General features: G+C 37.9%; 1 protein-coding gene across 1 annotated transcript in view; it reads left to right on the top strand.

Annotated features, from left to right (window-relative positions):
* Positions 1-3,361: 3,361 nt before the first annotated feature.
* LOC132104477 (endonuclease/exonuclease/phosphatase family domain-containing protein 1) overlaps positions 3,362-19,173 on the top strand; it is a 28,023-nt gene continuing 12,211 nt past the window's right edge. The window contains exons 1-2 of the mRNA XM_059509965.1: positions 3,362-4,439; positions 15,675-15,726. Of these exons, the coding sequence (XP_059365948.1) occupies positions 3,607-4,439; positions 15,675-15,726 (885 nt within the window). The 5' untranslated portion in view covers positions 3,362-3,606. The remainder of the gene's footprint in view (positions 4,440-15,674; positions 15,727-19,173) is intronic.

The following is a 19,173-nucleotide window of genomic DNA, read 5'->3' as shown; positions in this document are numbered from 1 at the left end:
TTTTGGTGTTTGTTTTGTTTTGTAGTTATATGTTTTGGTGTTTTGTTTGTTTTGTTTTGTAGTTATATGTTTTGGTGTTTTGTTTTGTAGTTATATGTTTTGGTGTTTGTTTTGCTTTGTAGTTATATGTTTTGGTGTTTTTTTGTTTTGTTTTGTAGTTATGTTTTGGTGTTTTGTTTGTTTTGTTTTGTAGTTATATGTTTTGGTGTTTTGTTTGTTTTGTAGTTATATGTTTTGGTGTTTTGTTTTGTAGTTATATGTTTTGGTGTTTGTTTTGTTTTGTAGTTATATGTTTTGGTGTTTTTTTGTTTTGTTTTGTAGTTATATGTTTTGGTGTTTTGTTTGTTTTGTTTTGTAGTTATATGTTTTGGTGTTTTTTGTAGTTATATGTTTTGGTGTTTGTTTTGTTTTGTAGTTATATGTTTTGGTGTTTTGTTTGTTTTGTTTTGTAGTTATATGTTTTGGTGTTTGTTTTGTTTTGTAGTTATATGTTTTGGTGTTTTGTTTGTTTTGTTTTGTAGTTATATGTTTTGGTGTTTTGTTTTGTAGTTATATGTTTTGGTGTTTGTTTTGTTTTGTAGTTATATGTTTTGGTGTTTTTTTGTTTTGTTTTGTAGTTATGTGTTTTGGTGTTTTGTTTGTTTTGTTTTGTAGTTATATGTTTTGGTGTTTTGTTTTGTAGTTATATGTTTTGGTGTTTTGTTTTGTAGTTATATGTTTTGGTGTTTGTTTTGTTTTGTAGTTATATGTTTTGGTGTTTTTTTGTTTTGTTTTGTAGTTATATGTTTTGGTGTTTTGTTTGTTTTGTTTTGTAGTTATATGTTTTGGTGTTTTTTGTAGTTATATGTTTTGGTGTTTGTTTTGTTTTGTAGTTATATGTTTTGGTGTTTTGTTTGTTTTGTTTTGTAGTTATATGTTTTGGTGTTTGTTTTGTTTTGTAGTTATATGTTTTGGTGTTTTGTTTGTTTTGTTTTGTAGTTATATGTTTTGGTGTTTTGTTTTGTAGTTATATGTTTTGGTGTTTGTTTTGTTTTGTAGTTATATGTTTTGGTGTTTTTTTGTTTTGTTTTGTAGTTATGTGTTTTGGTGTTTTGTTTGTTTTGTTTTGTAGTTATATGTTTTGGTGTTTTGTTTTGTAGTTATATGTTTTGGTGTTTGTTTTGTAGTTATATGTTTTGGTGTTTTGTTTGTTTTGTCTTGTTTTATTGGTGTTGTTTTGTTTTGTACCAAACCGTTGAGCCCCAGGACAGTGAATTTGTCATTCATATTTGAATAAGTAGGTAAACTCTGTTTCAGTCTGCCTTGAAATAAATCAGCCATATTTGAGGAGTTATTTCTTTTGAAATGTTGAATCTGAAAAATACGTTTGATAACCACTTGGTTAACTGTTAGTTAACTAGTTCTTAAATCAGTCTTTACATGGTGTACATCTGTATGCACCTGGCCCCTGGTTGATATTTTTATTGAAATATAAGTTTAATAATATTCTTTTTTTTTTTTTAAATACAATTGCTCCTAATTATTTAGCATTACACATTAAACAGACTTAAATCCATAAAGTAATACAATTCTAGGTTTGCTTATCAATCTCATGAAAGTGCGTATAAATTGGCTACGCCAAATAAAAGGAAAACTGGTTGATGCATGAACTGCAATGCATGAACTTATAAAAAGCACACCTTGAATGCATTGTGCATGCAGTGGTTTAGGTCATGGAGATAAATGGCACCATTTCCTGAAAATACAGCTACATCGATGCACAACAGTATCATGTCTCTTGCACACAGCAGAGCATGTGATAATGCTCTCTAAAGTGCAGCTTCATGTCTGATCAGGCTGATGCCCGTGTTGACTGGAGGCTGTACAGTGTGAGAGCTTGTTAATGGGGTCCCTCAGCACTCGGGCCGATCAGAGGACACTCTTATGTAACCAACACAATGCTCTTGGATGATTTGATGCCAGGGCTGAACATGTCCTGCCAAACACAAAGCCATCAGATTGAGCCAATCCTAAAGTCCTGCCGCGTGGTGACCTCATTCCCACCAGACTCTGGGCAACACGGCCGGCTCGCAGACAAACCTGTAGATTCATCAGCCAATGAATCTGATCCATCTATACATGACTGTAGCATCAAGTTAGTATTTGCATATTAACTCTTATTTGTCAGACCTCTTATACACATCTCAGACTACTAGTTGTGAGGAATTGGTACTGGATCATTGCCACATTACCTGAACTAGTCAACATGCCAGATATGTGAACTGAACAGATGTGAACACAATGCTATCAAACCACCAGCACACCTTGTTCCAGAAATAGTTTAGCTGGGAACATTTAAACACATTAGGCAAAATAATCCATAGCTATTGTTTTATAGTTTGGACTTTGTGTAGCTTTACTTTAATCTTTTATTTTTACTGAACAGCTAGATCGCTGATAAGAAACTATTTTGAATCTTGAGGCAGATTTGATCTTCTTTCAGCTGCAATCACTACTGAGATGAATCATCTGGCATTCAGATCAAATACATGATGGCAATGAACTGACATCAGCTCCACGTGCACTGTGATAATTAAGGTTTAGAGTTATAAATGGCGTCCTCATCTCTCCTAGGCTATTCAGGGTATAATTGGAAAAAAACTCCTTATGGCTCCTTATGGGAAGGGCAGAAAACATTTAGGCTACGTCACACAAAACCTTTCTCTGAATTTTTAGCTTCCAAGAAAGACATTTAAACTCAGTTTTGTTGTGCTGTTACACTGCTATTACTGCACGCGTCAATACATGGGAACAAAATGTTAGCTAATCACAACAGCTCCGTGTCTCTATCAAGTGTCACACTCGGAGAGTCCGCAGACAATGTGCAGTAGTGACAGGAGGCCACGCCCCCGTCGACTGGACGCCAGCGCTTCTGATGTTTGATTAGTGCTTTGAAATACCTTTGGGAAGTCCGATTCATTTGACAGAGTCGATTCCTTCGAACGGATCGGTTCGTTTGAGTTATCGCTCAAAAGTTATATATATATATATATATATATATTTATATATATTTTTTTCGTCTGTTATCACTATATTTTCTATTAATTTGTATACACGAATAGTGTATATTCTAGTTATAGCCTGCTGTAGGCTATTTGAGACTTATTGTTTTTTTTCTGAATAAATGATCCTACTTTCTCATCTGTCAGTTATTATGTTGTTTATGGTTCCAACCTATCACCGACACCGACCTTTACAGTTTTCTCACAGATAGCTCTCCTTGCTGAGAGAATTGATTCAATCGAATCATGAAAAAGAGTCGGTTCAAAAGAACGAGTCGTCCGTGAATCGGATACCTCGACTACAGTACAGTAGAAACCGCGCTGGAGTTCACTTCAGTTCAGTCTGTCTGGACGCTGTTCGTTCTGCTCAGAGACTCAGACAACACGGCGAATTTAGCGAGAACCGACGGGGATACGTGTTTAAAGCGTGTCGTGTTTAACGAGAGATCGCTGGTGAAGTGTCAGCGTTGAATATCAAGTTCAAATACCAGGACTAGTGTATGCGCCCAGTGCGTAGCGGTCCGGACGGGTTTCATTCTCTTTCATTTGAGATTCACCGGGACACATGGGTGGGAATCTCGGCTGCCACCGGCCCATTCCCAAGGACCCCACGGATTTCTGCCAGGGCAAGCGCAAGTTCAGCGCGGCATGCAACTTCAGCCACATCCTGGTGAACCAGGAGCGGCTGAACATCAACACCGCCACCGAGGAGGAGCTCATGACTCTCCCGGGCGTCAACCGCGGGGTGGCTCGCAACATCGTGGAGTACCGCGAATGCATCGGCGGATTCAAGAAAGTCGAAGACCTGGCGCTGGTCAGCGGGGTCGGTGCCACGAAACTAGAGGCTATTAAACTAGAGATCTGCGTGTCGAGCAAGAACAGCTCGTCTAATCAGTCGCCCTCGTCTCTGCGCAAAGAGCACGAGCATCTGCCGTGCACCGGCGTCAACATAAACACCGCCACGCCGCCGCAGCTCGTGAGCGTCCGCGGCATCACCGAGAAACTCGCCAAGAGCATCGTGGAGTTCCGGTCCTCGCACGGTCCGTTCCGAAGCATCGAGGACCTGGTCAAAGTGCCCAGCATCAGCTCGTCCCTGCTTGACCGCATCCGCTTCCAGGTGTTCGTGGAGCGCTCGAGGACTCCTTCCACCAACACCAACGGAGGCTTCACGCAGCCGAGCCCCGCGTCCTTCAGTGGCGGCAGCGAGGAGCCGGACGCCCCGCTCGGGGGACCACCGCTCGTCACCTCTGCGCGGCCCTGCGTGGAGCCTCCGGCGGGCACGCGCGATGGGAAGCCCGTGGTGCGCGTGGCCACATGGAACCTGCAGCGCTGCTCCAGCGAGAAGGCCAACAACCCTGGGGTCAGAGAGGTCATCTGTATGACTCTCCTAGAAAACGAGTGAGTGCACTCTATTCCAGAGCTAACAAAGCATTATGTTCTTCTGCATGCTCTATGATCATGCCTTTTTAGAATAGTACCTTTGAAATATCATAAGAACGTTACCATTTTTTGACACTTTACCATGGTACCACCTTGGTTTGTGCGCATCTACCATGATAATACCATATTTTTGGATGTACAATCCGAGTACCCTTATAGCACCATGCTTTTGGACATGCACAATGTCTTATATTAGAGGATTTCTGAAATGTTATTTGAATATGCCAATGAGGCTTTATCTAATTAAAAATGCACTTATGCACACATTTTATTAGCACATTAGAGTAAATGTTTTTTTTTTATAGACAGAGTTTTTAGATATCTATTTTTTTATCATTCAGTAAAACATAAAATATTGTGAACGGCCTGTAATAATAATAATAATAATAGTAAAAATATTTTAGGATTAAAATGTTATGTAAATCTGGTGAATAATACATGAACAAACCCCTCTGTGAAAACTTTCAGATTATAGATAGGACTGAAACTGGACAGTTTGGTGTAAATGCTACTGGCACAAATATATCAAGTGTATTAAAACAAACACATGCATATTAGATGTTTTTTTTTTTTTTTTTTGCATATGACATAGTTTGAAAGAAAAGGTATGAAAGCAAAATAGCCCAAAACCCTAAAAAAGTTAACTTATCAAAAAAATTACTAAATATATAAATAAATAAAAATAAATCCTAAATAAATTTGAATGGAATTATGTTCATAATCCTAATGTTATCAAACCACAATCCTCTAAGAATCAAACACAACCCTATGTAAAACTAAAATTTGTGTGTGTGTGTGTATATATTAGGATTACAATAGAGGATTGCATTGTAAGATTGTCACATTCGAAGTTTTTCTAATTATTAATGACATGATTTTTGCAGTCTGCGTTGTCTGATGGTTTCATTATTTTCAAAATCACAGACCAGATGTTTTTCGCAGCTATTAAGAACTTAGTGCGCTGACTGCCAACAGGGAAGAATAAATTTACTGTGCTGCAGCAGTGCTGTGATCATGATAAAGCCACATCTGACTGCACCTTATCACATCGCAGCAGAATCCGCCCAGGTTTTATTGCATTGGTGGATTCTAAGACAAATGTTTATACTGTTAGTTGTTTTATGGCACACACACACACACTGTAATTCACTCAGGGGTATTGCTGATGTTCGTGCCCTCATTCTTGTCATGACTCAGGGAGGGTTGTTATATAAGCCTGAGTGTGTGTGTGTGTGTGTGTGTTGAAGAGGGTTGAAATAGTAGTAAGAAGGCTCTTCTCATTGGCAGAGAGACTATAGTGTTATGAATGACATCGCTGTTGAATGCTGTAACAGCTATGCATGCAATGCAACTGTCTCTGTAAAGCAGTGATTCCCAACCAAGAGGCTCATGTAACGTGTTCCGAGGGCATTTGAAAAGATTTCGATTCTGCTTTATTAAACAGAATTATTAATAAATTCAAAATAACTAGTTATTTTTTAAACATTAGCAAAGATGGCAGTTGTAGCAGAATATATTTGCTGCTTGAATGCATAAAGATCAGTTATTGTTTTCTTGTTTAAGAGTGACTTTAATGATAAATGATATCTGGTGTATAAGGAGTTAAATAAAGGAAAAGCTTTCTGGTTTTGTGTTGATGAAGCAGAGTTATTCACTAAAACTATTCTTTATAAGTATTCTTTACTCCAAAAAGTATAAAATAAAACTGAAATGAATCGAAACATTAGAATAAAAAACGTTCTTCTTGGGAATTTTATTATCTTGTCTCTTGTTAGCAAGCTTCATCAAGAACCATCATTTATTCAGATAGAGACTGTCATTTTCTAATAATAATAATAATAATAATAATAATAATATTTTCTTAAGAACATATTCAAGAATTTTTCAAGAATTGCACAGAATTTCTTTGGATTTATCTTAAGGCATGTCTTAACTTTTTTCTTAAGAAGCCCCTGATTCATTGCTCTATCACAGAAGGTCATATGCAGATACTGGACAAATTCTGCTGTGTTAGAAATATTCATTTTGACACAGCAGCATATTGCTGCATTTAAAAGCTCAAGTCAGCTTACAAAACAGCAGCAAGCGTCTCTCAAGGGCACTTTATCACTTTACAAACTCATTCCTTTTTTTTGGGAGAACTCACATGAGTTACAAAGTAAATAAAACGGCATCAAATTTTCTGTCCTGGAAATAACTGCTTTCTTGAAACCCTAAATTAAACATCCCATCAGATGTTTATTTCCATTACACTCCTGCTCACATGACTGTGGGTAACCTGAGATCTTCTGCACCCGTGAAGACGTGAGATCTCGAACTTGAAACGGTAGGAAATATTGATTAAAATAGCAATGATTTACAGCAAAAATGCCATTATCTGTTGATGAATGCAGTCTAGTGTGTGGCAACCCTTGAGAAACCTGAGAATCAATACAGCCTCGTGATGCTTTGACCTTTTGACTAGATAACCATGAAAACTCACTTAACCGTCTGATTGGATTTAAAGAGTGAAGGTCTACAGGAAAATTGGTTTTCCCCACAATATGCTCAAATGTTCCCCATAACTATTTACTAAATGCATAGGCACTGACATAAATAGCCTAACTTTTAAAGATGTATTTATAAAGTACATGTCCATATGTTGTTGTATTAGAAGCAGTATCATTTATGTATAGCCAAACGGCACAGAAGTGTAATACTTGCTCGAGGCTGCCTGTCTCCTGTCAACTCAGTTTTGATGTGTTTTCTCTGTAAATGAATGGCAATCTGGTTGATGTGTGATATCTTATCAATGTAAAAGGACACATTAAAATTCACAGCGCTTGAGATGTTTGCTTCAAACGCCGTGACCAATCTGGTTTGTTAAACACACACAGAGTGGAGGAAACCAGCAGACGGCATGATCAGAGGTTACTGTAGTTCACTCCGGAGAAAAGAAGAAGCGTGCACAGAGAGCACCGAGCCAAACAATCTGACTCATCTCCGTATCTGTCAACTTCAGCTGGCTTTTGTGAGTGCGGTCTCCATGGTGCTGTACTACATTATGATGAGCCATGTGCAGAGAGACAGTTTCAGATCTCTGAAAGGATCGTCTTCTTGTTCCTATAACTATATTTCACATTTTCTGTGCTTGTCTGTGCAGAAGATCATCATTTGACCTCACGTGTCATTTTTTCCACAAAAATCCACGTTTTGGATGCAGAACATATTTCAAAAGCAGTCTTTTTAAAGTTTATTATTCCTTGACATTAGTCCATATCGCAGTTTGATGAAGTGCACGGCCCTGCTTTAAATATTATTCAGCCAAATTCGTGTTCTACTGTAAAGTCCATTTTTAGGACTGGATCTGGGTCTTGGTTTTTTTTTGTTTTATTGTCCACCAAGTGAAAATCAAGTCTAGAAATTCGCCAAATTTGATAAGACAGATTAAATCAGAATTGAGTCAGGAGAACTTCTCACGAAGAAATGTCCACACAATCTTTTCGTAACAGATTTTGGTCATTCTCTGCAAACAACGTTTTCTAAAGACATGCAGCATTTGTATATAATATTATATAATATTGTATTAAATATGTATAATTAAAAATATATTATTAAATAAGTCTTTAAAATTTCATCTTAACACATTTAAAATGCCTACAAGAGTATGTGATTTTTGCTTACGTGTGGTTTTAGTTCTTTGTTCTTTTTTTTTTTTAATACATAGAATTTCATATAATATATTTTATATTTTTTTCACACAAAGTCATGTGTATGAATGGTTGGTGCATGAGACTCAATATCTGTTGCACAAATGGTGTGCTGAGCTTTATTACTCTGTAATAATAGCTAGTTTGTCCGTATCTTTAAAGGGGGCATATGACGTTGCTAAAAAGAACATTATTTTGTGTATTTGGTGTAATGCAATGTGTTTATGCGTTTTAAGGTTCAAAAATCACATTATTTTCCACATTCTGCACATTATTGTTTTTTTCTGAAACGCGTTGATTTTTACAAAGCTCATCGTTCTGAAAAGCGAGGCGTGCTCTGATTGGCCAGTTATCCAGTGCGTTGTGATTGGCTGAACACCTCAAGCATGTGACGGTCTTCCTCTTTTGGAAGACCAAACAAAGTAGTTTCGCTTTCACAATGAAATAAACAGCATCTCCACGACATCAACATTAACACAGTGAGAATGAAGTACCGCCTTCTTTCTTTGCGTGAACATTTGGGCGGCGTTATGCAAATCTTTCCACATAGTGATGTAGACATGTGGGGCGTGTTTAAACGAAGCGTTTTAGGAAGGCTTAACTTTTATAAAGATATATCTCTTTGGGCTTGAGAATGTAATCTTTGCGACTTTACAGATCTTCCGTTTGCACGAGCAGCTTGTAACACTCCAAAGAGAAAGGAAAACATGAAATCTCATCGTATGACCCCTTTAACTAAAGTGTTGTCCTCAGCAAACCTTGAGTAATATCGCCCTACATAGGATGCAGATTGTCATGGTCATTTTGCAAGAGGTTTAATTTTTATTGCAAAATTGGATTTCGAAAGGTTTCCTTGCAACTGCAGTTAAGGTGTTGTCATGTTTGGGCTGACTGACACGAATGAGAGACTGTGAGAAAGAGGCAGATGCTGTTGATTTATTCCTAAGACTGACCTGAGCCTGGATCAAAGTTGTTGTTTTCAATTCTCTGCAAACCTTTACTTTTCTGCTGACACAACGCCCCGTTGCAAAGTTATTATATAGAAACAAGTGCAGGAAGTGACACAATGTGACAGGATATGTAGACCTGTTTGTTGTTGTGTCTACAGATCATTTTTCCATCCTTTAGCGCTGTAATAAACTGTCAAACACATGCAGAACTGCAGTTACATTTTGACAGAGTTGGACCTTGTCTGCTTTTTTCCCTCAAGGTTCACTCTCTCATTGATTGAAACATAACTACAGCTGTATTAGCACTGAGCATTGATTTGCAGTTTGTGTTTTGCACTTGTAGTCTTTAGAACAGTTTATAATGCTTGGGGAATCTGAAAGCCATTCTTCTCAATGGAAGTTGCTCGGCTGACGCAGGAACTCCTCTGAAGAATGAGATTTGAAATCTTTCAGATGAAAGAAATCTGGCACCATAGGAAAACAAAATCTTGATTGGTGGGTTTGTCTGAAATAGATCATACCATGCACGTTATTATAATGAGAGCATTTGCAAACTTGGACAAAAACTCTTGAGTGAAGATCTCTCCAGTTTTGCAAATATCAGATTCGCCGGGGCCCTAAGAGCCGCTTACCTTGTTTATAAGTCCACCCCGGCTGTGGTTGCTTTAACTTTTGACCCTGTCTGTAACATGCAAAAATTTGCGGAACTGAGTTGTTTGCTTACGTGAAAATATGCTAATTTGATAATATGTGTAAATAATGCATTTAAGAAAACAGAAGAAAGTATATGTCGAATGATTCGGATGGCAAACTGACCAGACAAGACCAGCTATAAATGCACTGTTTATTAATCTTTTAAATTAGCCTTTAATATTTTATTTTCAGTTTTAGTCATTTTAGTACTTATTTGACAATATCTGACACATTTTCCTGTTTTTGTTTTCTTCTTAATTTTTTATATTTAGTTATATATATTAGATTCTCTTTAGATTTAGTTAACGCTGCTCAGACATATGAATGCATCTACTATAGAAACCACTTCTCATTTGTTCTTCAATGATAAACATCTACAGTACTTCTGCAAAACAAATCAGTTAGATTGAAGAACAATGTGCTTCAGCTTGTAAGACATTTGAGCTTGATTGAATTAAGCTGCCAAACCTCTCATTCAGTATGATCACAATCTGCTCCCAATGCCAAACAGATTGATGATGAGATGATGTGAGGAGATTACTGGCAGATAATAGAGAACATGCTGTAGTTTGATTGCTGGATGACCAATAGTTTGAGGTCGTTCCTTCTCTGGTTAACACAGGCTTTATTACTGTATGCTAATCTACAGTAGGTTCTCTTTCCATGCCATCTGAGTCATATACTCCCTCAATAACATACTTCTTCATCGTGTTTATGGTCTTGTTGAACACCTTGAGATCAAATACTGCCATTATTTTAAACACAGAGTCAGAATTTCCAATTTCCAGTGCAATGGAGCGCCACTTGATTTCCGTCTTGGAAACTGGTGTGGAAATCCACAGCTCTGATTTGCAGGTGTATGACATCATGCAGACAAGGTGACACAAAAAACACACGGTTAATGGAAATCTAGCACTTTTAGAAAAAATGTATCAATGAGTCCCACTTCGTATGATAGTAAAAACTGTTTAACAATCGTTTACGGAGACAGAGACCTGCTCTGTTGATATTGGACATCTGCAGAACAGGAGAATTAACTTTCTTAGAAATTTTTCTTAAATAGGCCTATTTTTATAGTCTATAAATAGCATTAGTTAAGCCCGGATGCTTTTGCATCTTGTTTCAAAGTTAGATTGGGTTTCTGAATGCATACGATGCCTGTTTGGTGGCCAGCAACTTCAGCAGGCCTTTCAGTCAGAGTGAAGTAATGAAGAGGACACTGGATGTTCGGTAAGAATCGTTTCTCATTTCACATGCAAAGACGGTGTTAACTTAGACGGCACTGAAGCCAAACGCATTCATTTAAGTCAAAGGTCACGGAGCGGCTGGCACATGGTCGTGTTGAACTACATGAAGACTCTTTTAAGTGAAAGAAACCTCACTATGGTAACACTTAGCCGTGACGTTCTGTACAGACGTCAATTAATGCAATAGCTAACACGAACTAACAAAGAACAATACCTTCTCACCATTTATTAATGTTTGTTAATGTCCTTTTATGCTATTGTAACATTTCAGGTTGTTGAACAAGTTCTATTTAAAAGTTTATATTAACATAGATTGATAAAAGGTTCACGTGAGGGTTCATGATTGTGGAGAACGTTGTCTGTGGTGCGTATATAATCATTTTACTGTGTGTTTGTTTAATGTCTATTAATGTTAATGGGATTTTATTATTATTATTTTATGAGGGAGCAGCTGCTTGGCTTTCATTGTTGAAGTGTATTGATGCCAGTTTTAATAACACACACACACACACACACACACTGACTGTTTGTTTTCTAAACAGGATCTGTGTCATCAGTTTCAGCCTTAGCTGTAAAAATAAGCATGGATTCTCTCCTCTATCTTTCTGTTTCTTTTTCTTGAACGGTTTTTGAGCTGAGCTCAACTTGTGTCCACAGGTCAGGAAGGTTTTATTATCAGAGATAAAGTGAAGTGTGTCATTTCTTCACTAGCAGCATCAGAATGGCAAGTATAAGAGTTTTCAGTTAGGTTTAATGAACCCTCCCCCTGTCTCCCATTGGTTTAAAAACAGGTAGTCCCGCCCCCATTAGTTGAGCCTGTGTTACTGTTTCGAGAGACTCAAACTAACAGAGCACTGAAACAGTTTTACTATAGACAGCGGCAATCATGATGTACATCTTTAAATCTTTAAACGTCTGTCAGCCTTCTAAGAGTTCTGATATCTTCCTTTTTCAATGACTTTTTCTGCAGGTTACATTGTTAACCCAGTAGGTAAAAGTGAGAGACTTTATGCCCCTTTCACACATGCAGTCGTTACAGGTGAATTACCGTTAAGAGATCACGTGTGAACTGGACCTTTTTGAAAATACCGGTAAATTTCTTCCAGCAATTTACCAGTATGATAAGTTGCAACATTACCAGTAAACTAGCAGTAATGTGCTCGGTGTGAACGCAGAACAAGATGAGCAGTATGAGCACGTACGAGTATGAACACACAGATGTAAGATGTCTGCTCTGAGCCGATCATAAGATTCGGACGCAGATGACGTTGTTTACGGAAGTCAAAGAAATGTCTAAAGTCGTCTAATAAGATGTCTTTGGGCAAAAAAAAAAACAGCTGCATGATTGTTAACTTTTGGCACAAGATTGAAACATCAACAAAAACACTGACCGTGTTTACCCCTTCATGTTTACAAACACTGACCGTGTTTACCCCTTCATGTTTACAAACACTGACAGTGTTTACCCCTTCATGTTTACAAACACTGACAGTGTTTACCCCTTCATGTTTACAAACACTGACAGTGTTTACCCCTTCATGTTTACAAACACGGACCGTGTTTACCCCTTCATGTTTACAAACACTGACAGTGTTTACCCCTTCATGTTTACAAACACTGACCGTGTTTACCCCTTCATGTTTACAAACACTGACAGTGTTTACCCCTTCATGTTTACAAACACGGACCGTGTTTACCCCTTCATGTTTACAAACACTGACCTTGTTTACCCCTTCATGTTTACAAACACGGACCGTGTTTACCCCTTCATGTTTACAAACACTGACCGTGTTTACCCCTTCATGTTTACAAACACGGACCTTGTTTACCCCTTCATGTTTACAAACACGGACCGTGTTTACCCCTTCATGTTTACAAACACGGACCGTGTTTACCCCTTCATGTTTACAAACACTGACCTTGTTTACCGGACCGTGTTTACCCCTTCATGTTTACAAACACTGACCGTGTTTACCCCTTCATGTTTACAAACACGGACCGTGTTTACCCCTTCATGTTTACAAACACTGACAGTGTTTACCCCTTCATGTTTACAAACACTGACCGTGTTTACCCCTTCATGTTTACAAACACTGACAGTGTTTACCCCTTCATGTTTACAAACACGGACCGTGTTTACCGCTTCATGTTTACAAACACTGACCTTGTTTACCCCTTCATGTTTACAAACACGGACCGTGTTTACCCCTTCATGTTTACAAACACTGACCTTGTTTACCCCTTAATGTTTACAAACACTGACCTTGTTTACCCCGTCATGTTTACAAACACTGACCGTGTTTACCCCTTCATGTTTACAAACACGGACCGTGTTTACCCCTTCATGTTTACAAACACGGACCGTGTTTACCCCTTCATGTTTACAAACACTGACCGTGTTTACCCCTTCATGTTTACAAACACTGACCGTGTTTACCCCTTCATGTTTACAAACACTGACCGTGTTTACCCCTTCATGTTTACAAACACTGCAGCCGTTTAGAGGTCACTTCCGGTCAGTGATGTCACAGAATGTACTGGTGTTTACAAACTGATGTGTGAATGCTGCTTTATGTGTAAAAAGCCTGTGTGAACAGTGCAGTTTTGTATTTACCGGTAAAGTTGTACCACCAATTTTAAGGCAATTTAGTGATATTACTATGAGAAAGGGGCTATTGACTCCATTACTGTTGATCAGAGACACACAACTTGATTCTGCTCTGATTCCACTTGGAACTATTTTTAATATGGACCTAAAATACACAAATTGAATGGAAATAAAGTGCTGCGTGATGCATTTTGTAAGACAACACATCACCCTGACTCCCTCAACAAAAGGCCAATAGGTTTTTTCACCACAAAACCTTCTTTTAGGGCTGCATAAGTTGGAGTAGGCATAAGGCATTTTAACATTGAAAAAGTGACTCCCTTCAGCAGTTTTGCTGTGTAGTGAGACGCTGTGAACTCTGGGAAACCTGCAGGACTGTTCTGTTCCTCCTGACAGTACAGTACAATTGATTTGTGTTTATAGTCGCTCTCTGAGCTCTTCTATTTCACGCCGACTTTGTGGCTCCAGCCTGAAGTTGTAAAGCTCCAGTGTAGATAAACATCCCTGTTGAGAGGATGGCTTACATTTTCTCCAGTTCACCTCACAAGAGGTCAAAATGAAGCTTTGCACAGCAGTAATGTCCACTGGAATATACAGTGTATGTTTGGAACAGAAAATGAATGTGTATGTCTTATGCCACTTAACAGCATGTCATTTCCAGTCATCCACCGAGAGCAGAGCGTCAGTCTGCTCGTGAATATTCATGAGTTACAGTGACTGCTGGGGTGCGAATAAGAGTTTAGCAGGTCTTTCTAATGACTTCTATCAAGAGTGTCTCCAAATATTGAGAGATGGCCTATTATAGTGTCTCATCATTCAACATAGTGTCCAGAATATGTAGTGTTTGCTTCATCATTGTACATTTTTATTACATTTAATTAACACATTGTTCTTAGTCCTCCAGAACCAGTGTTGATCTTGTTAACCAAAACTAATACTATTAAAACTTTTTTTTTTTTGTTAACTGAAATAATTTTGAAATAAAATAAATGAAAGCTCAAGATAAATGTTTGATATTTAAAGAATTGTTGGTGACACTTTACAACAAGATTCCATTTGTTAACAATAGTTAACTACATTAGTTAACATAAACTAACTGAGATCATACAATTCTTTAGAAGTATTTTTAATTGTTAATGTTGAATCTAACGTTTACTAATAGATTCTGGAAATTAAAAGTTGTTTTAAATTATTTATTTTAATTATTAAATTAATTATAAGATTAAGATGAATTATTCCGTTGCCAGATTTGTATTAATTTGAATATTTAAAGAGTATTTTAAAAAGAACAAAACATTTTTTATTTTTTAAATGACTAAAACTTAAGCTAAATTGAAATAAAATAGAAGCTAATTCAAAATATTAGTAAATGCTATAATAATAATAATAATAATAAAATAACGCTGTCCTGGGCAAAACAATTCCTCAGAAAGGCTTATACGTATTTAGATACAAATATAATAAAGGTGAGGTGAGAGTAGTCTGTGTCGTCCTTATGGCATGAAACAAAAGCTGGGCATATTGTTCTCCGTGTGCCAGAGCAGAAATATTTGGGGAGCCCTGAGGAAAGACAGTTCTTGACTTTGTCAAAGATGAGTCCAGTAATGGAGCTGACCTTCTTGAACATTTTGTTAGCATTGCTCCCAGAGGACCCCGATGCACAAGAGCACTACTGAGGGAAGTAACAGTCGAACAGCATGGGGGTTTCATATCACCTGTCATCTTAACTTTACACAATCTTTTAATGAAAAGAGCAGCTTTGACATTTCTACTTGTGTGTTTGAGAAATGATTACTGTAATGTTTACCGAACCATCTGCTGTTTGCTGTATCATATTCTTTGAGCACCAACCAGGAGAATTACTCTCCAAAACTAACAGCTCAACGGTTATTAGGAATGAAAACATCAAGATTGCTTGCTGTCGTCACCTGGTGTAAGTTGAGTCTCACATGCCTTGTTTCTCTCTCTCTCTCTCTCTCTCTCTCTCTCTCTCTCTCTCTCTCCAGCATCAAGCTGCTAGCGGTTCAAGACTTGGTCGATCGGGAGGCTTTAGACAAGGTAGTGTCAGATTTCTACACACACCTCTTCACTTTTACACACTAGCCTGGTGTTTCACGTCCGTATGTGTCCACTGTGTCTCTATAAAGAACCACCTGATCCTCCTTGTTAAATTTGTGCGGTTTAGTGGTTAAAAAGCCCCGTTATACTTCAGATCGAAGAATGAAATGGTGTGACATCATTTCAAACTAATTCTGGTGCTTTGAAGTCAATTTGGCAGTTCGGTGCAACTTGGCACGCAAATGTTTTGGAAAACTTGATGCTGGCTGTTAAAGACGTTCAAACTGACAATCACATAGACCAAATGTCAGAATAATGTTCAACTTTCTGTTTCCGGAGGAAAAAAAATCCCATTAATTTTCACCTTTGGGGAACTGATTTTTAGCAATAACTTATAAACCTTTAAAGGCAGATTTTTATTTCATCCTCCCTCTCCTTTAGTTTCTACCTAACCTATTAAAATCATGATTCTTTTCTATTTTAAGATGTGTGTGTGTGTGTGTGTGTGCTGTGTTTGAGGTCTTCTCCGCACTGCCTGATGCTGGTTATAGACTAGTAAAATAGGTTAGCAGAGCAGCAGTTATTCAGTGAGAGGACTAGGACAGAGTCAACCCATATTTCTACTGTCTCCTCTTTCAATCACACTCTATTTCTGTTCTGTTTCTCTCACTGCAGAGTAGAGAGCTTCTTGACACGCCGCACTGATTTGGTGTGACATAGTGGTTTAACCTTGATTGGAAGGTTGCTGGTTCAATCCTTGCAGGGTGCGAGCTGTGAACCTGATCACCACTGGGCCCTTGAGGTCCAGGGCAGTTATCCCTGTGAGGGGTGCATAGGCACCGACTGCCATTATCAAGAACAACTGGCCCTAAAATAATCGTTTTAATGATAGTAGGCAATATGAGGTGACATGAGTAACTGTTATCAGTGCTACTAACCTGAGACCAGCTTTCATGTAAATGCACAGTAATTTAATCATTTTCATAATATTTTTTTTAATTAGCTTAAATTTAATGGTAAAGCATTAAATACGACAGTGTAAACCTGTTAACTGGTTAATGGTAAAACTGTAATAGATTTAATGGGAAATTTAGTGTAATTAAACAATAAAATACTTGAAAAAGTGCAGTTTGGAAGTAAAAAAACACAACAAAAAAACGTATCTAATAATTTTGTGAAAACATACATTTTCCTTCCCAGAATTCTTTGTGTAAAAGCTCACATTTAATGTTTTTTCAGTGAAAAAATATATATTTCAGTAAATTATTTTTTTTAAGTGTATGTTTAAGTCCAGTCTGTAAAATGTACAGGTCCTTCTCATAAAATTAGCATATTGTGATAAAGTTCATTATTTTCCATAATGTAATGATAAAAATTTAACTTTCATATATTTTAGATTCATTGCACACCAACTGAAATATTTCAGGTCTTTTATTGTTTTAATACTGATGATTTTGGCATACAGCTCATGAAAACCCAAAATTCCTATCTCAAAAAATTAGCATATCATGAAAAGGTTCTCTAAACGAGCTATTAACCTAATCATCTGAATCAACTAATTAACTCTAAACACCTGCAAAAGATTCCTGAGGCTTTTAAAAACTCCCAGCCTGGTTCATTACTCAAAACCGCAATCATGGGTAAGACTGCCGACCTGATTGCTGTCCAGAAGGCCATCATTGACACCCTCAAGCGAGAGGGTAAGACACAGAAAGAAATTTCTGAACGAACAGGCTGTTCCCAGAGTGCTGTATCAAGGCACCTCAGTGGGAAGTCTGTGGGAAGGAAAAAGTGTGGCAAAAAATGCTGCACAACGAGAAGAGGTGACCGGACCCTGAGGAAGATTGTGGAGAAGGACCGATTCCAGACCTTAGGGGACCTGCGGAAGCAGTGGACTGAGTCTGGAGTAGAAACATCCAGAGCCACCGTGCACAGGCGTGTGCAGGAAATGGGCTACAGAGAAGCAGCACTGGACTGTTGCTCAGTGGTCCAAAGTACTTTATTCGGATGAAAGCAAATTTTGCATGTCATTCGGAAATCAAGGTGCCAGAGTCTGGAGGAAGACTGGGGAGAAGGAAATGCCAAAATACCTGAAGTCCAGTGTCAAGTACCCACAGTCAGTGATGGTCTGGGGTGCCATGTCAGCTGCTGGTGTTGGTCCACTGTGTTTTATCAAGGGCAGGGTCAATGCAGCTAGCTATCAGGAGATTTTGGAGCACTTCATGCTTCCATCTGCTGAAAAGCTTTATGGAGATGAAGATTTCGTTTTTCAGCACGACCTGGCACCTGCTCACAGTGCCAAAACCACTGGTAAATGGTTTACTGACCATGGTATTACTGTGCTCAATTGGCCTGCCAACTCTCCTGACCTGAACCCCATAGAGAATCTGTGGGATATTGTGAAGAGAAAGTTGAGAGACGCAAGACCCAACACTCTGGATGAGCTTAAGGCCGCTATCGAAGCATCCTTGGCCTCCATAACACCTCAGCAGTGCCACAGGCTGATTGCCTCCATGCCACGCCGAATTGAAGCAGTCATTTCTGCAAAAGGATTCCCGACCAAGTATTGAGTGCATAACTGAACATAATTATTTGAAGGTTGACTTTTTTTGTATTAAAAACACTTTTCTTTTATTGGTCGGATGAAATATGCTAATTTTTTGAGATAGGAATTTTGGGTTTTCATGAGCTGTATGCCAAAATCATCAGTATTAAAACAATAAAAGACCTGAAATATTTCAGTTGGTGTGCAATGAATCTAAAATATATGAAAGTTTAATTTTTACCATTACATTATGGAAAATAATGAACTTCATCACAATATGCAAAAGTTTTTGAGACGGACCTGTAAATAGTTGCTACCCACCCTATTTTTCCTGAAAGAACAGCGCAGAGATTTCTGATCTCGTCAATTATTTTTGGCTGTACAAAAGATTTGTTATCATATTATTTTAATGTTTTGTTCTAATTATAAACACACTGCTTTGCACAAGTAGTATTAACATTAAATGCACTTCTAGTTATGTGTCTAAAGCAGCTAAAGAGTCAGAAGTCTTGCACATTCACAGAAAGTAGCTTACTTCCATGTTGCAAAACAAGGTGGAAAAATGCTGGTATAAGTAAACTTCTGGGAACTAATTTTAACGGGTTTGTATAAAAAACAAAAATTACAGTGTAGAATGCTTTGGATAAAAGTGCCTGGGAATTAACCATTTGCTCTTCTCTGTTTGCATCCTTCATGTTTATTCCTTCTCTTAGCTTTTTTCTCTTTCTTCCGGCTGTGAGTCATATGGGGCATGAATGATTATGTTAACAGCATTGCTGCTGCTGTCTGAACTCGACGTGATGTTCTTTCCTCTAGACTGCTTTTTGCAAGTGCTGACTGGATGGACAGAGACGGAAAGGCACATTTCTCTAACTCAAGCCAGGATGAAATGGCATGGGCTT

This window comes from Carassius carassius, chromosome 25 (genome assembly GCF_963082965.1).
Source record: "Carassius carassius chromosome 25, fCarCar2.1, whole genome shotgun sequence".
In the NCBI taxonomy this organism is placed as follows: domain Eukaryota; kingdom Metazoa; phylum Chordata; class Actinopteri; order Cypriniformes; family Cyprinidae; genus Carassius; species Carassius carassius.
This window is presented reverse-complemented; position numbering and strand designations above follow the sequence as displayed.